We start from the raw sequence: 14,687 nt of genomic DNA, 5'->3' as shown, positions 1-14,687 counted from the left end.
TTTTACTTGTTTCTTTGCCATTTGCTAAGGTTTTTCTGCTTACCACTGCCATTATTAAACAAAGTTTCCAAAGTGTTACATGTTCTCTTTCTATCTCAGATTTTCAAGAGGAAGTTGTTAACACTGCATTACTGACTTTCTCAAAACTTCAGCTCCCCTATTTAGTATGTGACTACTGTTGTTCTACCATTGACAACTGTTTCTGACAAGAATCATCATATTAACTGTTTTTCATAAATGTAATCTGAAAATGTATGTGGAAGCACACATAGTATTCTAGTACTACCCGGAAAAAAATAACTGTCTTCTTTTTCCTTTTTCTTGCGTTTCCACAGTATTTGATCGGTACAAACACTACAGTTCCATAGACATTGAAGACGCCATTAATAAGCACATGAATGGAGATGCTCAAAAAGCTATGCTGGCTTTAGGTAAGGATTAACAATTCTAGACATGTTGTTGTGATTAGAAGAAAGAAAAGTCAGTCAGTGGGCTTTTTAGTCTAAAATAAGTGATTTATTTCATGCATGCACGGTTATGGAGCCTGGACAAGGCTGAATAGGCACAGGTTCTTTCTTTTAGAGGGTAATCACCAAGGATGGTAAATAACTTGATTAGACAGTGTATGCAAGGTTGGCTGTGAAATTCATACTCTCATCTGTTTACTGGATCTGTCAAGCATGTTGGCTGGTTGCAACACTTATCTGTGGTTACAATATCACTTAAGGTAGAATGATACTGGAAAATAACCGCCAGGCTGATTTATTGTATTTCCTTGCCAAACAAGTAATTACACTATCAGCATTTCTTACGTGCTACAGAGATATTAAACTAGTAGCAGAAGCCATTCTTATTGTTTATGATTAGGGTAAGACAAACATGGTATCCTTTTCAAGTGGCTATTAAAAAGAAAATGGTTACTATAGTTTTAACATTGCTAGTTATCTTATAAGTTCATAGGTTCATAGGTTGGTACTAGGCTATTGGCCCTAGGGCCTATACAAGCCTAGCCATAACAATTCCCTGGCTATTTCTTCCCACACAATTTACTTCCCTGGACCCCTGTCTAGCAGGGTGACTGACGTGATCCCTGGGGTGAATTTCCTTTCTCCCATCCAATCATCAAGGTTCCTTTTGAAGAGGGCCAAAGAGGTGTTCTGCTTGACATGTATGGGCAGTCTATTCCAGAGTCTGGGGAGTCTCTGGGTCAGGAACCTATCCCTCCAGCATATTTTGTTTATTGTGATGACAAGGTTTAGATCCCTGGAGCATGTGGCTCTGAGGGATTGGGATTTCTTTAAGTGTAGCATGTCCAACAGCTCTGGGTTTGACATGGCCTTGTATGTTAAGCAGAGATCGCCTCGGAGTAGACAATATGCAACAGAGTATAGCTGGAGTTTTTTAAGGCGGTCAGCATAGGGCATCTGCTTTAGGTCTGTGATTCTTTTAGTGAGGTATTTCTGCGGCCTTTCCAGTTGTTGCAGATGTCTTGAGATGTACATACCAAATGGGGCGTTGTATTCTATAATGGGTCTAATGAGGGATGAGTACAGTGGGACAATGACCTCCTTTTTTCTGGATGAAAAGCCCTTAGTGATGAGATGTGCCGCATAGAAGGATTTCCTGACTGTTGTGGCGATGTGGTTATTGAAGGTGAGACCACTGTCCACCTGTGTCCCTAAGTCTCTTATCACACTTTCGGTGTTTAGTGTACTGCAACCTATGCGATAATTCACAGGTACATGTTTTTTTTCCCAAAGGGGATAATTATCCCCTTGTGGGAAATGTGGATTTTCTATAAATACTTGACTCAGACCCTTGTTGGTTTTTACTAATAATAGTATCTAAGTAATTTACACATTCCCTATTTTAAGTATAAGTAAATTTTTAAAATGCAACTAAGCCTTCTTGCTAATTTGTTTTTTCAAATCTTACAGATAATAACTATTACATCTACTAATACTCATACCAAATTTTAAAACCCGGGTGTCAACCCAGCTATAACTTTCCAAACTTTGCTTTTCCTGAAAGCTTGTATTACATCAACTAGTAAATCAGTGACATTTTGCTATTTATTCTATGCAGTGGAAAATATTGCTTTTGTTTGCCATATCTAAACAACTATAGTTCATCAATCAGGTTATGTCCAACAATGTAAAAATATATTTTATTGCTGTATTTCTTCATTAGATGTACTAATCTAGACAGCATACTAAAACCAAGGAAATAATTTACTTAGTATTAATGTAGTATTTGCTTTATTTTCTCAGTCTGATTCATGAACTATATGTAAAATGACTCCTTCTCTGCCCATGAATATGCAACAGCAAAGGAGGACAAGGGAGCTGTGGGGTATCTGACAGATGATTCTAATTTTAACAATGAATTGGGCACAGTATATACATAAATAACTACACCACTACTGGTATGATTATGTGGTTGTTTCATCAGCATGGCTAGAGATGTGAATGGATACAGTTCTTTGGAGGAAGAAGAAGCAGTTGCTTAGTAGTATGATGAAAGAAATAAAAGATGAAAGAACACCATTTGATTAAAAAAGTGAGAATATATTTAAAAGGATTGTCAAGCTCATGAGAAAATAATGGAAAATAGCTTTGATGTCAGTGAATAATAACTATTCTAGGAAAATATGATTACTGGTATGTGATAAATAATGTTAGTAGGTCTATTGTTGAACTAATGGAAGGTTTATTTGTAAACTTCAAACTAATGGGGGCATACATTTTACACCCCACCCTCCTTGCATTTTCTGTCTTAGCTTACTAGTCAAGGGCTGTGGGTAACCTTTTTCTACAAGCATACATTCCAATTTATCAAATGCCATAGCAAGTCTCTCTCTGTTGGACACCATCCTAGCTACTCTAATGAACTGGCCTCTCATTAAATTACATTTGTAATAGAAAGGATGAAAGCTTTGAAAATGCAAGTATCCATTTGAGAATGTGGGTTTTCTATAAATACCAGACTCAGACCCTTGTTGGTTTTTACTAATAATAGTATCTAAGTAATTTACACATTCCCTATTTTAAGTATAAGTAAATTTTAAAAATGCTAGATAATAAATAGGTCATCTAGAAACCTTAAATAAATCTTACAATGTTGAAGAAATTCTGAACTAAACACATATTTCATCTCCCAAGCCCTCATAATAAGATTTGCATAACAAGGTGTGTAAGAGGCCCCCATAGCTACTCCTTTGATCTGCTTATACAGCTCCCCCTCAAACTAAATGAAATTATTAGACAATACAATTTCCATAAAATGCATTATTAACGTAATATCACTGTGGTTTAAAAAAATCACAATGTATAAGAGCCTCATTAAATAATTCCAAACCATTTGTCTCAGGAATACATTTGTACAAACCTACCACATCAATAGTTAAAAATATGTATTATTACTCCATAATCCCTTTTTAATTCTGCCTAAAAAAATCCCATGAATCTCGCAAAATATAGGTCAATATTTGATATGCAGGTTTTACCATTCGGTTAATGTATACCCCCAAAGGGTATGTTTTGGAGTCTTGTGCAGAAACAATGTGTCTTTTTAATTTTTCTTTTTTAATTTTTAAAATCCCCTTTTTAATCTTCTTGTATGTGTATATATAATTATATAAATATATACATTTTTAAACACATTTTTTTCTGCTTGCTTACCTTGTTTTAAATGCATGTTTACATTTAACAAGTTTTAATATAACTGTTAGCAATACAAACTTTAACATTATAGCTGTAAGTTTTTTTAACTGCTATACAAGTTTTTTAATACATATTTTTAATTACATTCATTAAGTATTGAATTTATGGGAGCTGTCTTAATCATATGATAGGTTCAAGGGTATATAAATCATCATGGAATTAAACAGACCTAGTTTTTGGTTATGAAGAAGTCTGAAGTCTTTCAGGATGAAAGTCCATCAATAATGGCTGATTCAACCTGCATGTGCTAAACAGTGAACAATGTTGAATAAAGTGAGCTTTTGGATATTGCACTTCGGAAGTGTTTTGAACTGTTTTTTTTTTTCCTTGAGGCACTGCTTTCAGACCGGTTTGGGGTTTACCTAGAAAAACAAAAAATCAGTGTTTTAGCAGGGGGATAGTGAGACCAGCCCCTACGTACTCCCATACTCATTCTTAATAAATCCATGGTTGCATAACCATAGAGGAAAGAGAAACATCTGAGACAAGAGACAACATTTTAACAGTAATAATGTTCCTGCTACCCCGGTTAAATCAATGGCAAATACTGCCAGGGAATGATGAACTGAATTATACCCCAATGAGTTGGGGTTCCCTGAGTTGCATTACATTGATTCTAGGAAAACTGCCTTTCCCCCTTTACTTTTGTGTTTTGAAAATGAAAGGAGTTAATTGGATTGATGAAGAGAAGAAACAGACTCTGCCTTGAATATAAAGAAGGAAGGATTTGATCTGAAATACATGAAGCACCTAGAATTTGCTCTGCAGTTTATACATTTGGTTGACAGGATTTTTTTAAACAAAATTGCTTAAAAGTAATAGCCAATAATCTTTAGTTTAATAAAATAATTTGAAAAGCTTTGAAAGAAGAAAAAAGATATTTTCAGAAGAATTTCCTCTTAAAATCTATCAGTAGTCATGTTATTGATATATATATATATATATATATATATATATATATATATATATATATATATATATATATAAGTAATCTGTACAGTCTCATGAGATTCTAACATGAAGAAAAACATGTAACATCTTATTTCTACTATACAAGAGCTGCAATTTAAAATTCATAAGTCACTAAAAGTAAAGGATAATTAAATAATCAAACTGAGTTATTAAAATAAAACAGAACCATGATTTTTAAATTAACAACATATAAAATGCATTGAATGATAGGGGGAAGGATGCAAGAAAAATAAGTATAAACAAAGCTATTTTTATAAAAAAAAAAAAAAAAACAATTGACTCCTGAAGAAAATTGATTCTTTAAAGAACAGAAAACATAAAATAATTTAATAATGTAATGCATTTTGAAGTTCTAGAAGGTGATAATAGAATTACTTTCTTGAACCCTTGGTTACCAAAAATCCTGAATTTTCAAGAAGGAATGTCCCATGGAACAGAAACAGCACATAGATCCCTGGCAAGACTTCCAGATAAAAATGATGTTCCTCCTAGATCCGCCATTATAAAATTGATTTTTCATTTTGACAAAAAAATAATAATAATGTTAAGAAATGCCCAGTCCAATTCCACCATCAGACAGAGGAGAATGTTAGGTGATGCTATAATGACTACTCAACCTAAAGCATACCTCTCAACTGTACAGATTTTCACAGAATATCCAGATTTTTGCCTCATATTTTTGCTCCATTTTTCATAAAATTGTGGTTTTCTGGCAAATTAGTGGCAAATCATTAAAAACTGAAGTTAGAAAATAATGGCAGACATTTGAGTTTTATACTTTATACCCTTCAGAAAATTCAAGCTAATGCAAAACCTGTTATTCTATCAACTTTCTAAGTTTGTAAGAGCAATATTTAAAAATCGTCCCTATTTTTGGGCCTTAGTCATACTTTTATTTATGGCTTTGCCCAGATTTCTTGCTCTAAGAGGTTGAGAAGTGCATGATTACCTAAGTAGTGGGCAAAAGAAAATGTTGTTTGCCATTCATAACAGAAATGAAGAAATGATGTATACATTTTGTTTATAGTGAGAATAAAACTTTTTCTATTATCCAAAGGTTCAAAAACATTCAGCATTTTAGAAAAAAGTGGTTTAATTTGTGGAAAATAGTAATTTTTAAAAGAGATAAAAGAAATGTAATGGAACATTGTTGAAAAAACACTCAACAAAAAACATGTAGAAGACTGTATCTGCTTCTAAGAAATCAAAGGACAAATAACATAATATAGCTGTAGTGCTTTAAAGTGAATACGATTATTTTTTGGCAAATATCAGATAATTAGAGTTCTGGGTGCGTATGGTACTATTTAATTGTGCATAGCATAGTATGAATATGTGAATAAAAGGATTACTGTCATATTCAACCAATTACTTATGATAAAGCTAAGTTAATTCATTTTAATTTTTAATCATTAGTGATTTTTATAACATATAATTGAAGCTAAAGTGAATATAATATTTTTAGTGCATTCCTTTTATAACCTTTTCAGTAGTGTAGGCATAATGTAATATACTTTGGTTAGTAGTAAATAAAGCCCATGTCCTTTTAAGCAATTTGAGTAGATACATATGTATTACTTAGTTAATATAGTGTTACATTTTTGCAATTTGAGTACATACATATGTATTACTTAGTTAATATAGTGTTATATTTTATGAAAACTGCTATGTTAGATGAGTGGAGGCTCGTGAACAGTACAACAATCTGTGATAAGTCAAGCAGTGGTTTGATGATGCCATACACTACTTAAGTAGAGTCTGAACAAAAAGGGAAGTACACTACGATAAATACTGCTAGCTCACTAAATATAAAGGATCAGAGATTATTTTATGAGCAGAGTTCACTTAGCTCAGTTATTAGCAATGGTTTTAAATGGAACTGAACCAAATGGAAACATTGCTACATTTGAATACAATTGTGAATGGCAGACTATGTGAGTGATAATATGATAAGATGGCATTCTCATTTAAAGGGAGATAATACAGGGAGAAAATTGCTGGAGAAAACTTCCTGCATTTATGTGTTCTTGCCTTATGTTTTAGAAATAATATTCCATTATTTTTCTGGATGAAGTGTAGAGTGGTGATTTTGCTGTGGTCTTGTAATGTGGGCATACTCTGGTGCCTGTCGTGACCCAGTGTTGGTGATTTTGGGTAGTTGAGAGTGCCAGTAAATATAGCTTTTATCCATCCTTGTCAAGTTACGTAACTATCAGAGAAGCAACCAGTTGAATATGGGGGGCGGTGCTGCTGTTGTCTGACACATTTTTAAGCTTCTTAGGGGTGACTGGAATTATTGTGTGCATTTGTTGTTTGGCCTGTAGAAGTAAGTTTATTGAGGTAGTTTACAATGGAGATGAGTAAGCAGATACATGAATTGCATAAACCTTGGTGTAGTTAGTGACATTTAAAATATGTTATGGTACAATATAATATCTACTGTCATTTCACCTTCCTGTGCCACTGCAAACTGTCAGGGACTACTGAAGGATATATTACTTATGTGCATAGTCATATTAGTGGTGACACATTTAGAGTGGATTATATATTAGTATAACTTCTGGAATTATACTTTTATTTACACTGATTATATAAAACTATGAGGCTGATTGTATCATTTTAAGAAAACTTTTAGTGCAAACTGATTTTCATATCCATTCTCTGCTATATGTTAAGGGATATCCTGTTGTCATTTTTGTATAAGTATAATATGTATAGTTTATAATTACAGGTCCCCAAATATATTTTACCCTGGATATATAATTTTTATAATATCTTGGCTTAGTAATGTACTTTTAAACGACTGTAGTACTATAGATACTAGAATATTAAACAAGCTATTTCTTATTTTCTAATTGTATGGTTCTAGGTTCACGGGTCCATAGGAGGTTACTAGGCTAGCAGCCCTAGAGCCCTTACAAGCCTTGCTATGTTAATCCTGAGTTGCCACAATTGTCTTTCATTAGATGGATGCAATTTACAGAGCATATCTATGATAAATGCCATCTACCCCTGTCCATGAGGGACATGAGTGCCACCCCAGGGTGAATTTGCAGTCTCCCATCCCTTTGTCAAGGTTGTGCTTGAATACGGTCAGTGATGAGCTCTACTTCCCGTGAATTGAAAGTTTATTCCAGAGTAGCATCAGTCTCTGGGAGCTATATCTGTCTCTCCAACATTCATTCTGCTAATGTCATAGGCTAGGTTAAGATCACTACAGCAAGTGACTCTTGCGCCATTTGACTTGTGGATGTGCAGCATATCCATCAGTCAGGGTCAGACACTGCCCTGTAGGCCAGACACAAGCCACCTCTCGGCAACCTATACGATTCAGAGTACAGTGACAGGGCTTTCAGTCTAACCATGTAAGTCATGGTTTGGAGGCCCTGTATTTTCTAGGTGAGAAATCTCTGTGGTCCCTCCAGCTGCTGCAGGTGTCTGGTGAGGTACATGCAGAAGGGAGCATTGTACTCTGTTAATGGTCTGATGAGGGTTGAGTACAGTGGAGTTATAACATACTTAGACCTGGATGCAATGCCCTTACTTATGAGATACACAACCTAGAAGGCTTTCCTTACCACTGTGGAAACTTGGTGGTCGAAGTTCAGATTGCCAGCTACCTGTGTTCTCAGATCTCACACCTCTGAGTTTGAACTGGCGGGGGTGCTGTCAATATTGTAATCAGCAGTGAATTCCACTTTGCCAAAGGGGATAATGATGCACTTTTTTGCATTCAGTTTTAGACCTTGCCTTTGGCACCAGCCATTTGTCTGTGTTAGCCCCTTCTGTAATATGTTAACATCATTGGGGGACTCAACAATTACACCCAATTTGCAATCATCAGCAAGCTTGGTAAGTCAAATGCCATCTGCTTTAGCCTGGACTTTTGAGAAAAGGATACCAAACAGTAAAGGGCCCAGCACAGATCCTTGTAGTATGCTACTGGTGATGGATCTACTGGTAGAGGTGGAGTCAACAACTTTGACAGTATGTGTTCTGTCAATGAGCCAAGTGGCTACCCAACTAGTGATGTAAGGGTTAATCACCAGCTGAGAGAATTTCTTAGTGACACCTGAGTGGGGGATTGTGTCAAAAGCCATGGCTAGGTCAAGATAGGCAGTATGCCGTCTTACCTTCATCCAGGGCTTTGGCCGCTTTCTCAAAGAAGTCTATTAGGTTTAATAAGAATGATTTACCCTTAACAAAGCCAAACTGGGTTGAGTTTAGAGTTTGAAGGTCACATATGTCCTTGATGATAAGCTCCATGATGATTCTTTCCATGGCCTTGCAGATGAGGCTGGATAGACTTATGGGCCTATAGTTCCCGGGTCAGTTGATGGCCCCACTTTGTGCAAGGGGACTACTTTTGCTGTTCTTCACTCTGCTGGAACAAAGGCAGTTCTTTGTCTTTGGTTAAATAGAATGCCAAGTGGGTCCACTAGGTCCTGTTTTAGATTGCTTAACAAGACCTGGGATGCTATCTGGTCCCATTGAGGCCATGTTTTTGGCTTTGGAAAGTGCAGATATGACCTGATCTCTAGAGATACTAGGCAGAGGACTGGTGTGAGGTATGCTTTGCGGTATGGCTGGTGGGGACAGGGGGTGAAGTTTGCACCAAATCTGTCAGCTAGCAGGTTGGCAATTTTCTCCATTATAGTATGAGTGGTAGCATCTACTACCAGTTTGGCATATAGCTGGGCATTCCCTTTTAGATTCTGGACATAGTTAAAGAATTATAATTATAAAGCCTTATAATTATCCTTAGCTAGGGATGCTGTTTTGCCTTTGTAATTAGCTTTAGAGAACCTTACAAGATTTCTGATTTGCTTGTTCAGGCTGTGGAGGGAATTGTTCCTCTGCTGAGTTATTTCCCTCCTGTTCTTAGACATCAGTTTTTTTTCCTTTTGTTATATAATCTGTTTATAATTGAGGTCCACCAGGGTGGCTTGCTTTTCAGGAGGACCTGGTTTTAATCCAGTCAGGCACAGCCGAGTCTATATAATTGCTTAAGTGTTTACACAGGGCATTTGTGTACATCTCTGCATAGGAGTTGTTGTCTGTGATTGCAGGGGTATACAACTTTTTATACCATCCACTTAATAGGCTGTAGTTTGCTTTGGGAACATTTTTTAGTTCTAGACTGATTAATAGATAGTTATGAAACTACAAGCAAGATATGATAATAATAAATGACACAACTTCAAGCAGAATCATTTTATTTTCCTTGCACTATGACAAAGCCTTCCAGGGAAGACATAATACCAAAAAAAATAGAAAAAGCATGTATAAGTAGAAACCAATGAAACACCAATTTAAAAAACACTAGTGGTTGATGATTAAGATAAGTCAGCCCACTGCACCTTTTTGAAAGGGGAGAAGAAAAGAAGAAAGAAGGAGAAAAAAAGAAAATAGTAAAAAATGGAAATAAAAAAGGGAAAGAAAGAAAAAAGAAAACAACACCTATTAATAAAGTTTAAATGATGACCGGAATTTTACTAAAGGAGCCGATGGCATGTAGTGTAATAATAGTATCTTAAAAGGTATGTACATTACTTTAGTGCGTAGTAAATGGTTTCCCTGAATAGCACTAAGAGCTATAAGCTATAAATAAGAGATTCATTTGATTAATAGTTTGAATTTAAGACAAGCAGCCATTTATATATGCGGTGTTATTTAGAACTTAAAATCATGTCCTATACCCATCAAAGTTATATGCTTTTCTAAAGCATTAGTGATATTAGATGTTCTAATGTCATGTGTATATTGCATAACTCTTTCCTTAAATTTCCTATCACTCTTCTCTGCGCAGAATGCAGAACAGCCAAAAAGAAACATGAATTGTCTCACACACTGCGTACCAACACCTTCATTGTGGCTGGATGCTCACATAGATTAATCATCAGAATGTACTTAATATAATAAGTTTCCCACATGGGCTAATGCCAATACCTGATTTATGGGCAAACATGCACCAATTAAGATAAAGTTTTTGCTTAGATTGACATTTTTCTTAAAAAAACAGTCTCAGTGCTGGGCCCATCATCCTTGATATGTCTGGAGAAGTAGTAAGAATGGTCCAATTTTGTTTTATAATATCACTTGCAAATCTAAAATTATTACTGTATGTTGTAAGAGATGCCCGTCAGTTGTTCAAAACTTCAGCTCTTTAAACAATGCAGATACCAGCAAAACATTCAAACATTTTCAAATTTTTACTTGTGTTTGCAAGTATAAGATCACTGTACAGCACGGACTGTCCATTCCCAGTCTCAAAGTTGGAATATATAAGTTGAGGGCTCTGTGGGAGTGCTTTCCCAAACACAAAATATTTTCTTTGCTTGTGCTTTTTTTAATCTTTGTGATTCAATGTATTTTTGATGTCTTTGTGTTTGAACTTTTGATAGTTCTAATACCTGATAGACTCGAAATCACATATGACAAAAGTGGACCATTGCTGTCTACATTTTCATTGCAAATGTTAGCCTTGTTAAATTGTGGTTGCATGCTAGTATTTTGCAATGTTTGAACATATGCAATAGCCACTTCAATCTATCCTTTTTATAAGCATGTTGTAAAAACTCATCTAATAAAATAATGTCATCATTTAAACAGAGTCATTTATGGTCAGCCATGTTATTCTTAAATGTCTTCAACAAAATAAATTCATAAATTTTATTAAAGGATGACTTTTCATTAAGAAATTAAAAACTGAAACAGTTTTATATAAAAACTAGAACAGAGAACAATAAGAATCTTCATCAAACAAAGTGATGCATGATTTACGGTGGTAATACTTCAAGAAAGATTTATATGTCATTTAACTTTATTTTTTACATATATGCATAGTACTTAGATAGCCAGATATATTTTAGTAGCAAAAAACATTTTTTTACCATGACATAAGAACTCAGACATTACATGAACTAGTAGATATAGAGAAAGAGAAATGCATGACTACTTTTGCAAATATATATAAATTTTGATACATATCATGAAGCTAAAGAATGTGCTCTTGCACGTGAAAATATTACCAACATTTAAAAATTGAATTTTTCAACTTTTTTAAATAGTGAAAAGGTTCTTGTTGTTAAATATTACTTAAGAAAGAGATTTAAAGGAAAAGATACCAATAACCTATAAACATATGATATTAATTCCTTGCTCATTGTTGCAAGGCAAGTATATATGCTTCAATAAAGAACTGACAAAAAGACTACTAAATAATGTGATATTCACTGAAATATATTGTTTGATGCACTTGATGCATGCACAAGCCAAAGAAAGAATTATATCACCCACAAAATCATGAATATAAATAAGTGTATGATAATAATAATAAAGAAAAGAGACAAAGAATGAGACGAAAGATAAAATAAAATAATACTGGTTAAAACCATGTCAGCACAGTAATAAAAACATCTCTTTTATATATATTTGCACTTAATATGGAATGTCTGAAGTATCTATATGTTCCTCAAGAATATATTTTATTTATATTTTAGGAAATAAATAAGTTTAAAGTTTAATATAAATCTTGAACCTATTCATTTTTTTATTCATAAATGATTATTGTAATAAAATACACTTGTTAAATTTTGAAATTAAATGATTTGTTAGTTAAATAACAAAACAACTGTAGGAGAAAGACAGAAATAAAAAGCATTATCCACACTCCCACCAGGGGCCACAATATCCTAGACCTAGTCATTACCAACATGAGTGACCGGTGTTCCACACTTGAAGTCAACTCCTTGGTCAGATCCGACCATAATCTAATCACCCTAGATATCCACATCCTGTCCCCCACCCACCATTAAGGAAATCATGGTAAAAAATTTCTCCAAAGGCAACTTCATGCTTCTTAAGACAGAAGTGGCAAATGTCATGACACCCATGCAGATAGACAACACAGTTACGACTGCTGAATCCTACACAAATGCACTCTATAAGCACTTGCATGAGTGCATGGATCATGCTATCCCAAACAGAACCAAGATGCTATCCTCCAAAAAAGGAAGCCAATCTGGTGGTCCCCTGCCATAAACAAACTCTACAACAGAAGGAAGAAACTGTTGCAAAAGAGAGTAAAATCCCATGAGTGGAGGAGCTCCCTGGTCACACTCAGTAAGAAGCTGAAATCCCTTATAAGATCCTCCAAAGCTAGCTATGAAAACAAAATTGCCACTGATTCTAAGGGCAACCACAAAGCATTCTATAGTTATGTCAGGAATCTGAATGGCAACACCCAGATCTGATCTGAGTTACAGCACAATGGCACGAAAATTACAGAACCAACTGATATTGCCAACATCCTGGCAGATAGGTTCACTGCTAACTTTACCCCCCCTCTCACCCCCTAAAGGGTCCATATCTATACAAGAAGAATGCAGAGTCCCTGTAATCACATCTATGCAGGTAAAAGCTGCACTCTCTAAAACCAAAAACACAGCATCCATGGGACAGAACAACATCCCAGGCTGCGTTTTACATGAACTTCAGAACAAACTGGCTCCCCACCTAAGCACCATGTTCAATCATAGTCTCATGTCAGGTTTTGTGCCCACTGAATGGCACACAGTAACAGTTATTCCACTCCACAAAGGGGGAGCCACCACTGATCCTGGGAACTATCTCCTTATTAGCCTGACAAACCTGGTCTGCAAGGCCATGGAACGTATCATCATAGAACTCATAAACAAAGACATTGGTGACCTCCAAATTCTGGACCCTACCCAGTTTGGGTTTGTGAAAGGCAGATCATGCCTTCTGAACCTGATCAACTTCTTTGAGGCAGTCAGCAAAGCTGTAGATGAGGGTAAGGTGGTTCATACAGCCTATCTTGACCTCGCCAAGGCTTTCGACACCATCCCCCATTCTGGAATTATAGCTAAACTCACTAAACTAGGTATAAATCCCCACATCACAAGATGGGTTGCCAACTGGCTCACTGACAGAACCCACACTGTAAAAGTTGCAGACTCCAAATCTGACTTCAAATCAGTGACAAGTGGAGTACCACAGGATTCAGTCTTGGGACCTCTCCTGTTTGCTATCTACTTCTCTGAAGTACAGGCCAACACATAAGACCTCTGGCTAACAAAGTTCGTAGATGGCTGCAAACTAGGAGCCATAGTCGAGTCCCCAAATGATGTGGGCATCCTACAGAAGGGCCTCACTGAGACAGATGCCTGGTGTCAGAGGCATGGCCTCAAGCACAATGCCTAAAAGTGCATTGTCAACCCCTTTGGTAAAAACTCTGTACCCATGAACTACCACTACTTAATGCCAATTGTGTGATAAGAGACCTCGGGACCCAAGTGGACAGTAGTCTCTCCTTTGATAATCACATCGCCACAGTAGTCAGGAAATACTTCTATGTGGCACACCTCATCACAAAATGGTTCTCATCCAGGAAAAAAGTGGTCATTGTTCCCCTCTACTGGGTACTCATTAGACCCATTATAGAGTACAACTCCCCTTTTGGAATGTACCTCACAAGACATCTGCAGTAGCTGGAAAGGCCACAGAAGTATCTCACAAAGAGGATTACTGGCCTCAAACAGATGCCCTACACTGAGTATCTCAAAAAACTGCAGCTTTACTCTGTAGCATATTGCCTACTCCGAGGAGATCTCTGCCTAACATATAAAGCTATGTTAAACCCAGAGCTCTTGGACATGCTACACCTAAAGAAATCCCAATCCCTCCAAGCTACATGCTCTAGGGACCTAAACCTTGTCACCACAATAAACAGGACATGCTGGAGGGATAGATTCCTGTCCCAGAGACTTCCTATACCCTGGAACAAGCTACCCATCTATGTCAAGCAAAGTTCCTCATTAGCACTCTTCAAGAAAAATCTTGATGAGTGGATGGGAAATAGAAAATACACCCTGGGGATCACTTCTGTGGCTCTGCTCAACAGGGGCACAGAAAATTAACTTTCTTGGGTGGTGTAAGCCAGGGAACCTTGTTGGCTAGGCTTACTTAGGC

General features: G+C 36.0%; 1 protein-coding gene across 1 annotated transcript in view; it reads left to right on the top strand.

Annotated features, from left to right (window-relative positions):
* The window catches only part of ANXA9 (annexin A9), a 504,993-nt gene that overhangs the window by 387,195 nt on the left and 103,111 nt on the right, over positions 1-14,687 (top strand). The window contains exon 10 of the mRNA XM_044080038.1: positions 336-431. Within this exon, the coding sequence (XP_043935973.1) occupies positions 336-431 (96 nt within the window). The remainder of the gene's footprint in view (positions 1-335; positions 432-14,687) is intronic.

This window comes from Protopterus annectens, chromosome 8.part0 (genome assembly GCF_019279795.1).
Source record: "Protopterus annectens isolate FY-2018-M chromosome 8.part0, PAN1.0, whole genome shotgun sequence".
NCBI lineage: Eukaryota > Metazoa > Chordata > Ceratodontiformes > Protopteridae > Protopterus > Protopterus annectens.
Note: the sequence above shows the minus strand (reverse complement) of the source record. Positions and strands in the feature narration are given on the sequence as shown.